This window comes from Lethenteron reissneri, unplaced genomic scaffold (genome assembly GCF_015708825.2).
Source record: "Lethenteron reissneri isolate LAM-NWPU_2019-01 unplaced genomic scaffold, ASM1570882v1 scaffold_1517, whole genome shotgun sequence".
NCBI lineage: Eukaryota > Metazoa > Chordata > Hyperoartia > Petromyzontiformes > Petromyzontidae > Lethenteron > Lethenteron reissneri.
This window is the reverse complement of record NW_026891242.1, coordinates 49,356-60,454: the sequence shown is the minus strand read 5'-3', so window position 1 is coordinate 60,454 and position 11,099 is coordinate 49,356. Positions and strand designations below refer to the sequence as shown.

At 49.7% G+C, this 11,099-nt stretch overlaps 1 protein-coding gene across 2 annotated transcripts; it reads left to right on the top strand.

Moving 5' to 3' along the window:
* The first annotated feature begins 2,254 nt into the window (after positions 1-2,254).
* LOC133362532 (uncharacterized) lies at positions 2,255-10,520 on the top strand. Of its 2 annotated transcripts, none has more exons than XM_061581482.1 (6): positions 2,255-2,681; positions 4,175-4,229; positions 5,793-5,977; positions 6,554-6,770; positions 7,268-7,492; positions 8,388-10,520. In XM_061581482.1, the coding sequence occupies exons 2-6, from the start codon at positions 4,187-4,189 to the stop codon at positions 8,495-8,497; spliced, it is 780 nt and encodes a 259-aa protein (XP_061437466.1). In that variant the 5' UTR covers positions 2,255-2,681; positions 4,175-4,186; the 3' UTR covers positions 8,498-10,520. The 2 variants fall into 2 exon arrangements, with proteins under 2 accessions (XP_061437466.1, XP_061437465.1); XM_061581481.1 differs by having other exon boundaries at positions 4,172-4,229.
* Positions 10,521-11,099: the final 579 nt, after the last annotated feature.

Here is an 11,099-nt window from a genome sequence, read left to right as displayed (position 1 = left end):
CCTCGTCTCCAAAACCAACAACATCATTTCTGCTTCAACCGCATTAATTGATCAGACCAAACAGTTCTCGTTGAAACCTTCTGCAGCCAGACCACCAAGATTGTACGGCTTGCCAAAGATACATAAAGAAGATACACCTCTTCGTCCCATTGTCTCTACTATCAACTCCCCCACTTACAAACTGGCTCGTTTTTTGTCTGAAATCCTACGGCCTTTCACTGGAAAAACCACCTCTGCAGTACTAAACTCTACTGACCTGGTATCGACAATCAAGGGGATTGCCCTGTCCCCAGACGACCTGCTTGTCAGTTTTGATGTGGTTTCCTTGTTCACCAAGGTACCTGTGCCTGACACCATCGTAATCATTGAAGACTTGGTTCATCAAGGACTGAATGCTGGGGTACCCCCCCTGGTGAGACACTGCTTAACCAATACATACTTCACCTGGAATGGAACCTTCTACAAGCAAATTGAGGGCACCCCAATGGGCTCCCCCCTATCTCCGGTTGTAGCCAACATCTTCATGGAGAAATTTGAGACGGACGCCATCCAGACTGCCACTCTACGCCCGACCTTATGGAAGAGGTACGTAGACGACACTTTTGTCATCTGGCCACATGGCCGGCCTGCTCTAGACCAATTTCTCGACCACATCAATTCCATACACCCAGCCATCAGATTCACCATGGAAGTCGAAAATGATGGCAAGCTACCCTTTTTGGATGTCCTAATCAAAAGGAGACCTGATGGTTCAATGAGCCACTCTGTCTACAGGAAAGCCACCCACACGGATGCTTATCTAAAACCGGATTCCCACCACCATCCATCTCAGAAGAATTCCCTCATCAAGACTCTATATCATAGAGCCCAATGCATCTCCGACCATGAACACATTTCCAGTGAACTCAAACACGTACGCCAAGCTCTTAAGGCAAATGGTTACTCCGACTATACAATCCGCAAAGCCATCACTCCAACCATCAAGAAGGATCCTGTTGAGGAGCCTTTCAAGACCATCACCTTACCCTACATTGCTGGGGTCACAAAAAAGATCTCCAAAATCCTGATTAAACACAAGATCCAGGTCCGATTCAACACAGTACATAAAATCCGTGATCTGGTACCGTCTGTAAAAGATGTGGTTCCAGACATACAGTACCCTGGCGTCTACAAACTAAGTTGCCTCTGTGGTAGCAGTTACATTGGGGAAACCAAACGACATGTCTCGGACCGCATCCGTGAACATAAAGCTGACCTGAAACACGGTAGGACTAACACCTCAGCCGTGGCAGATCACTGTTACAACTCAGTGGGCTCACATGATATTGACTTCTCCAAGACAGAGGTTCTCTGCAAGCCATCTGGCTATCATGAGAGATTCGTTCATGAGGCGATCCACATATACAAACACAGAGACAACTTTAACCGAGAAGATGGATTCTGGCTCAGCAATCATTGGAAGGACGTAATAAACCATTTCGATACACATTAGGGTGTGTAGAATAATACATAGTGTGATATTAAATGTATAAGATATAGGTTGGTTTACAGCAATACAGTATATAATTTAATGTTGGGTTTATCTATGGCAGTATATAGTACGGTATATGCTCGTGTGATGTAAGAGAATAAGGTTTAGATGGAAGCATATTATAGAATTTTTACGAGGTAAAATTGTAATGTATTACTTGCTGTTAGTAACTCAGCTTATTATAGAGTATAGTAAGTATACTGATGGTGCGATGCAGTTTATACTTTAGTTTTTTATGTAGTTTATACTTTAGTTTTCTACGTGGTTGTTGAGTAACTGCAGCTACATATCATTAACATTCCTTTCCTTTGTTACTGCTAATCCCTGCACCCCCCTTGGTTGCTGCTGATCCTGCATAATGCATGGGCATAATATGACTTTGACACCCCCCCGCCCAACGCCTACGCATTTTCCATGAATATGCTAAATCCCTCTTCACATGCACATTCTTTTTGTTAAGGCGCTCTTCAACCCCCAATGCAGCTTATATATAAGCTCCTAGTTTGGTAGTGTCTCATTCTTCACCTGAAGACGGCTGCTTGCGTTGTAGCCGAAACGTCGTGAGAATTGTTTTATTATGTTTTATTTTTATTATTTTATTACTTTCCTTCTACGTGACTTTACCGAAAGAAACAAGAAGATGAATCCCTGCAGTCACGAAAGCTTTAAATCGAAATCATTAATAACATCATCTACACCATCATCAGCAACATCATCACCACCCCTAGCATCAGCAGCAATATCATCAACATCATCAGAAGCAGCATCAACAACATCATCAGCATCAACAACATTATCATCAACAACAACATAATCAGCAATCAGCATCAACAACATCATCAGCAGCATCAACAACAACATCAGCATCAACATCATCATCAGCATCAACAACAACATCAGCATCAACAACAACATCAGCAACAACAACAACAGCAACATCAACAACAACATCAACAACATCAACAACAACATCATCAACAACATCATCAGCATCAGCAACATCAACAACAACATCAGCAACACCGTCACCATCTAGAACAGAGGGGAGGGAAGACTGCGGCCTAGTCGGCCTCGGGCCATCCCGAGTTTTCCTAGCGGACCCGCCGCGCCCGGAGCGCCTCCCCCGGCAGGAGTCGGGATCGAATAACGGGTCCGCCGGGCGTGCTGAACACACACACAGTGTACACACACACACACAGTGTACACACACACACACATTGTACACACACACATTGTACACACACACAGTGTACACACACACAGTGTACACACACACACAGTGTACACACACACAGTGTACACACACACACAGACACACAGTGTATACACACACAGTGTACACACACACAGACACAGACACACACAGTGTACACACACAGTGTACACACACACACAGTGTATACACACACACAGACACACACACAGACACACAGTGTATACACACACACAGTGTACACACACACAGACACAGACACACACAGTGTACACACACAGTGTACACACACACACAGTGTATACACACACACAGACACACACACAGACACACAGTGTATACACACACACAGTGTACACACACAGACACACACACAGTGTACACACACGGACACACAGTGTACACACAGACACACAGTGTACACACACACACAGTGTACACACACACACAGACACACACAGACACACAGTGTATACACACACACAGACACACACAGTGTACACACACACAGTGTACACACACAGTGTACACACACACACAGTGTACACACACACAGACACACACAGTGTACACACAGAGACACACAGTGTACACACAGACACAGTGTACACACACACACAGTGTACACACACACACAGACACACACAGACACACAGTGTATACACACACACAGTGTACACACACACACAGACACACACACAGTGTACACACACACAGTGTACACAGACACACAGTGTACACACAGTGTACACACACACACAGACACACACAGTGTATACACACACACAGTGTACACACACACAGTGTACACACACACACAGTGTACACACACACAGTGTACACACACAGACACACACACAGTGTACACACACACACACAGTGTACACACGTACACACTGTGTGTGTGTACGTGTGTACACACACACACAGACACTCCAACACACAACCGGTTAGTGCTGCTCCAGTGACAGATTGGCACGGTGTGTTCGCGTGATAAACCTTGCCAACTGGCTGTGTCGGCTGATGGTCGGTTTAACGACACGCAAACATTCAAACTTAATTTGGAGCTTTCGTGACTGCAGGAATTACTCTTTGGTGGTTCTTTCGGTAAAGTCACGTGTAAAGATAAAATAATACATTTAATACAAGCATACGACGTTTCGATTGCAACACAAGCAATCATCATCAGGTATAAATGAAATCCCGGCCGGGTACGGGTAGCCGGGTATCGACCTCTGGCGTGTAGAAATTAAGCGTGCATTTATATTATAGCAGATGGGAAAACCGAATGCAAAAAGATGAAACTCATCGCCGATGTCACGAATGGAAAGATGTTGAAGCGGAGTGATGTGAAAGTGAGGGAGTGTGAACCGTTGGAGTGCGGCCGTGAGATGGACTAATGGCTCGTTCTCTTTTGCGATCATCAGCAGACAGAGCCGGCCATGAAGCCGGTCCTCATCTCACTGTTCGTCTTCCTCCTTCTGGGTGAGTTCACACCCAGAGACACTCACCCAGCACACATTGGACGGTGCCCTTTCGTTAGCTAGGTGAGAGGTCACTGCGATCTGCCTCGCCTTGAATGCAGGAGGTCGTGGGTTCGATCACGACCCTGACGCCTGCTGCTGTATATTGGGAGTTTGCGTGTCTCTCTCTCTCATCGCCATCATCACGGTGGCTAGGAGATGTTAACTACCTCGCCTGGTGTACAGGAGGTCGTGGGTTCAATTCCGAGCCTGATGCCTGCTGCTGCTGTATATTTGGAGTTTGCGAGTCTCCCTCTCTCATCGTCATCATCACGGTGGCTAGGAGATGTTAACTACCTCGCCTGGTGTACAGGAGATCGTGGGTTCAATTCCGAGCCTGATGCCTGCTGCTGTATATTTGGAGTTTGCGGTGTCTCTCTCATCATCATCACGGGGGCTAGGAGATGTTAACTACCTCGCCTGGTGTACAGGAGGTCGTGGGTTCAATCCCGACCCTGATGCCTGCTGCTGTATATTTGGAGTTTGCGAGTCTGTCCCTGTGGCCGCGTGGATTTGTCTCCGGGTCCTCTGTTTTTTCCTCCACATTTCGAGTCGACGTGCATTCCGATGACTTTTCTGCGATAAATTTCCGCATTTGTGGCCAGGTAACTTTTGATTAAAAGGGTCACATTTCACCTGCTAATTGTCATAGTTGTTTTTAAATCTCCCACCGTGAGGACGACGAGGAGCTCACGGCGATGCGACCCCTGTGACACCGCCCTGGGCGTGCCAGTGGCTGTCTATCAGTGAACTGTACGGTAACTAAGGAATAGTTGTCTGTCAAATAAGATGGTCCAAATATGTGTAGTTAAATCTTTTTCGCATGGTCAATAACATCTTTCCAATGATTTCTCAGTTTGTACCCATCATCACGGTTGAAATTATGTCTGTGTTTGTATATTTGGATGGCTTCGTGTAAAAACCCTTGATGGTAGCCAGGAGGTTTGCAGAGCACCTTGGTCTCGGAAAAGACAATTTCATGAGAGCCCACAGCGTTGTAGCAATGATCGGCAACGGCGGAAGAATCAGTTCTGCCGTGTTTCAGATCTGACTTGTGCTCGCGGACACGATCAGAGACATGGCGTTTCGTTTCTCCAATCTAGCAATCACCACCACTGCAACTCAGTTTGTAGACTCCAGGGTATTGTAAGTCAGGAATGACATCTTTCACAGATGGAATTAGATCACGGATGTTATGTACTGTACTGAATCGGACTTGGATCTTATGTTTGTTTAGAATTTTGGAGATCTTTTTGGTCACGCCTGCTATGTATGGCAACGTGATGGTTTTGATCGGAGTTTCAAGTGGCTGTTTCTGTATGGTGGGAGAAACAGCTTGGCGGATGGTGCGGTCAGAGTATCCGTTCGTCCTGAGGGCCCGATGTACATGTCTCAATTCACTGGCCAGGTGGTGTTGGTCAGAAATGCCATGAGCTCTGTGGTATAGCGTTTTGATGCGTAGTTAAATCTGTTTTGCATGGTCAACAAGGTGTATGCGTAACGAGCGTGACCGGTCTCTCTGCAGATGCGGCGTTGGCTGTCAAGCTCCAGCTCACTCTCCCGAAGAGTCTGTCTGTGAGGGAGGGAGAGAACGTCACTCTCCCCTGCTCCTTCTCCCCACTGGCCACACACCTGGACCACGTCGTCGTCCAGTGGTTCACGATGCCCAGACGCTACGCAGAGAACGTCACCAGTGGAGACATGACCTTGGTGGGGCTCGCATTTCACGTCAGTCGTGACTAGTGATTGTCTTAAGATTTAAAGCTGATTTCGTGACTGCAGGGATTCATCTTCTTGGTTCTTTGGGTAAAGTCACCACGTAGAACGGAAGTAATAAAGTAATAAAAATAAAACATAATAAAATGCAATTCTCACGACGTTTCGGCCACAACGCAACCAGCCGTCCTCAGGTGGAGACCTGTTCTTTATTATTTCCATTCTACGTGACTTTACCAAAAGAACCAAGAAGATGAATGCAACAGACGCTGTCTTTCCGACAGACCTGTTCTTCACCTGAGGATGGCTGCTTGCGTTGTGGCCGAAACGTCCTGAGAATTATTTTATTATGTTTTATTTTTATTATTTCCATTCTACGTGACGACTTTACCGAAAGAACCAAGAACTCGACGCAAACTCAACGTTCATATTTTGCCATCGCCCAAGAGCTCTCCCGTGTAGGGAGTTAACCGAGCTCACCGAGCCCGGCTCAGCTCACGACGATTCGACGGCGGGCATCGCGTGCGATCGCGCTCGACCGTCCCACGTCGCGCTCGGTGTCGTTGGCAGATCTACTTCTCGGGCGACGAGACGGCGGACGACTCGAGCGTCGCCAAGTCCGCGGGAGACGTGCTCGCGGGAGACTGCTCCGTCGGCATCCCCAACTTCCCCGGGAGCCTCGGCCCCGTCGCCCTGTGCCGCGTCGACTGCCGCCGCTGTGACGCCGCGGGGAACGCCGCCGTGCAAGCGGAGCTGCTGCTGCAGCTGCAGGACGTGACGGCTGCGGGTGAGCCGAGCGCGGAGCTCGCGGCGCCGGTTGCGCCGTGGCTGACACGGCCACGCTCGCCGCGCGGCGACGCGACTCTTCGCAATTTCGATACGATGTCAATCCCGAGTGAGAGGTCTCTCCCTACTGCACGTGAAGCCGTGTTGAGTGAGTGTCTCTCCCTGTTGCATGTGAAGCCGTGTTGAATGGGTGGTCTCTCCCTGTTGCACGTGAAGCCGTGTTGAGTGAGTGTCTCTCCCTGTTGCACGTGAAGCCGTGTTGAGTGAGTGTCTCTCCCTGCTGCACGTGAAGCCGTGTTGAGTGAGTGTCTCTCCCTGCTGCACGTGAAGCCGTGTTGAGTGAGTGTCTCTCCCTGCTGCACGTGAAGCCGTGTTGAGTGAGTGTCTCTCCCTGCTGCACGTGAAGCCGTGTCGAGTCGCCGCTTGAGGTGGTGGTGCAGGGTGCGAGTGGGGGTCACCCTGAGCCCCCCCCCCCCCCCCGTCTCCGTGTCTCTGCAGCCCCACGGCGGCCACACGGCGGGGCTCTGAGCGAGGCCACCGCCGCCCCTCCAGGGGAGACGCCGCCGCACAGGGCAGGGCTGCTGGTGGCCGGGGTGCTGGCGCCTGTGGCTGTCGTGGTCTACGTCGTCTCCGTCTGCAAGGGGAACAACACGAGGAGGAGGAGGAGGAGGAGACGCCGTCGGCCTTCAGGGCCCGGGCAGCCGGATCGCCCGGCCCCCCCTGGTGAATGAGCATTGACGTGGGTAGCCGGCCGGAGCTCTCTCTCTCCGTGGCCCCACACTCGGTGTGTCACTGACGAGGTCTCACGTTCACGCCAGAGCTCGCAAACGGGTTTTGATTCCTTACCCGTACCCGGCCGCACCAGGGTCGCAAACGGGTACCCGTACCCGTACCCTACCCGTACCCGGCCGGTTACGGGTAGGGTACGGGTTTCGGGTACCTGATTGCGACCTCTGGGATGAAGCCATGTTGCAGGCGCAGGTGGGTTGATTCTAGAAACTTGAATTCGGTAAAATCATCACGTAGATGGGAAATAATGAAATAATAAAAATATAAAACAATAAAAAATTCTCACGACGTTTCGACTGCAACACAAGCAATCGTCGTCAGGTGTGAAATCCACAGCAAGAAAATTTTAAAAAAAGTGACGGTTTGTCGTGACGTCAGGACCACGGACAGCGATTTGGCAGTTGGCCAGATGGACGAGTCCATCTCTGTTCGGGGAGAAGAGGAGGGGGCAGCAGACAACGGGCTGCGTCTGCAAGTCACGTGAGCGTGAAGACCCGAACAGAGTTGGACTCGTCCATCTGGCCAACTGCCAAATCGCTGTCCGTGGTGCTGACGTCACGACAAACCGCCACTCTTTCTTGCTGTGGATTTCACACCTGATGACGATTGCTTGTGTTGCAGGCGAAACGTCGTGAGAATTGTTATTGTTTTATATTAATATTATTTCATTATTTCCCTTCTACGCGACTTTGTTTTATTTTTATTATTTCATTATTTCCCTTCTACGCGACTTTGTTTTATTTTTATTATTTCATTATTTCCCTTCTACGTGATGACTTTACCCAAAGAACCAAGAAGATGAACCTTCTGTTTGTCCTTCTTTCGACAGTGGCGCTGGGAATGCAGAACGTGCGTAGGGACAGGGACGTGGACGCGCAGCCGCCGATGAACAGACGCGAAGAGAGAACAGGACGAGTGTCGGAGACCTTCGCCGTGTGACGATGTTCAGGCAGCCAGATGCTCCATCCGATTGGTCGGCACGGGGAGTGGGTCGCACACACACACACACATGCACACATACACTCACCCCCACACACTCACACACTCACACCCCCACACAAAGAACTAAGAACCCCCGTATAGCCTTTAACAGACTGTAGGGGCAAGTGCTGTTAGCGAGCACCTATGAAGGCCAGAACGGCACACGAGGGGGTGGGTGGCCAGCACCACGCCCTACCGCCTTTGTCTCCCCAGTGGCGATGTTTACACACCGCACCAGGTACTCATTTGAGGCTGAGGCCCGGGAACCGGTTCAGATAATCGTCACTGGTGTTAGCCGTGAATGGGAATCGAACTCGTGCCGCCGGGTTCATAGCGCAGCGCGCTAACCACTACACTACCGCTCCCCACCCACACACTCGCACACACCCACACACTCACTCTCACACCCATACAGTTACACAGTCACACACCCCCACACACACTCACACACTCCCACACACACTCCCACACTCACACACTCCCACACACCCCCCCACACTCACACACACCCCCCCACACTCACACACACCCCCCCACACTCACACACACCCCCACACACACACCCCCACACCCAACACAACAACCGCCATTCGCCACTAAGTGGCGGTGACGTCACCACGACGCTTGTGCCAGTGTTTCCCCCTCGTGCAAGGAGCGGCTTTTCTCCGAGATGTTCAGATTTCCTCCTACCCTTGCGGTACACGCAACTTACTCATTGGCTGACAATATCCTGCGATGAAACATAAATCAAAAACCCCGAATGTGGAAGGGCCCTACTGAGTGGAGAGTCTCCGTGACACCGCGCAGCCTCCTGGATCATTAAACTATCATCATCATCGTCATCACCATCATCATCACCATCATCATCACCATCATCACCATCATCACCATCATCACCACCACCATCATCATCATCGTCATCAATCATCATCATCGTCATCATCATCGTCATCATCACCATCGTCATCATCATCATCGTCACCATCATCATCATCGTCATCATCATCGTCATCATCACCGTCATCATCACCATCATCATCATCGTCATCACCACCACCACCACCATCGTCATCAATCATCATCATCACTCCGCACCCATTTGTGGGGTTTTTCACCGTCGTCCGAAGTACCGAATTGGGGAGGCATCACGCGCGTGGACAGACGGAGAGGAAACTCGCGAATGTTGCACGATTCTGATGCTGCTAATCCTGCATAATGCACGGGCATAATATGACTTTGAGACCTCCCGCCCACCTCCTACGCATTTCACAAGTGGTACTAATCCCATATCTGCATTTCCCATAAATATGCTAAATTCCTCTTGATATGCAAATTATTTTGTCAAGGCGCTCTTCCCCCCTCCATCCCGGCTTAAATATACGCTGCCAAGCCTGGTGGTGTTTCATTCAGATGCTGTCTTTCCGACAGACCTGTTCTTCATCTGAGGACGGCTGCTTGCGTTGTGGCCGAAACGTCGTGAGAATTATATTGTTTTATTTGTATTATTTTATTATTTCTCTTCTACGTGACTTTACCGAAAGAACCAAGAAGATGAATCCCTGCAGTCACCAAAGAAGCTTTAAATCGAAAGATTCTAGTTGATCGATAATGAAACTGTTCCAGTGGGATAAGGCGTGCTGGAGAGCGGTACGGGATCCATGAGGACGCCCACTCCTCCCGCCCCTGGTGATCATTAACAATCGATGCGGAACTAGTGCACCGCTATTCGCCATCGTGAACACCACAGCCGACTTAATCGAGACCCAAAACGCACACGGCAAACTCCAAAAAACACAGAAAATGCAGCGTTACTCCGATTTAACGTCAATTCGCAAATGACGTGGTCACGTGATTAACACCGCCACCCTCTCAGCCCCTTCGCCTCCACCACCATCACCACCTACTACCACCACCACCACACTATCAATCGCTTCGGTATAACACCGTTTCCATACTCAGGAACGCATCCTCGACGAAAACCTCACCTACTACCACCACCACCACACTATCAATCGCTTCGGTATAACGCCGTTTCCATACTCAGGAAGGCATCCCCGACGTCCACACACAGAGATAGACACACAGAAAATGACTTTTTTCTGCAAGATTGTATTCAAGTGTAAAGTGTATAGAGCGTCACGCGGCTCAGTGAAGGGTATGATGACGGATGCTGCAGGGGCGGCTCGCTAACTCACTTGTGTAGGGGTCACCGCTCTGCATTGTCCATCCTCACTGTGCCCACACACTCACACACACACTCACACACTCATTCACACACTCACTCACACTCACACACTCACTCACTCACACACTCACTCACACACACCACTCTGCATTGTCCATCCTCACTGTGCTCAGTGAACGTTTCGTAGAATTGCCAAACGCGGCGTCAACAAGAACGGAGTAGAAAGGAACAACAACAACGCCACTGAGTTGCTAACCGCAATCAAGTGGCGACGGTCAAAAAGCAACAGCGTTTCTGCATTGTGGAAATTCACCACATGCGGATGTTGACAAGTGCATAGCAGGGTAGTGTATCAAGGTGTAGTGTATCAAAGTG

Excerpts from the sequence above, each read along its gene's own strand:
- LOC133362532 (XM_061581482.1), top strand. The coding sequence starts at position 4,187 with ATGAAGCCGGTCCTCATCTCACTGTTCGTCTTCCTCCTTCTGG. Across the intron at positions 4,230-5,792 it reads GTTCGTCTTCCTCCTTCTGG|ATGCGGCGTTGGCTGTCAAG; the intron begins GTGAGTTCACAC and ends GTCTCTCTGCAG. Across the intron at positions 5,978-6,553 it reads CCAGTGGAGACATGACCTTG|ATCTACTTCTCGGGCGACGA; the intron begins GTGGGGCTCGCA and ends TGTCGTTGGCAG.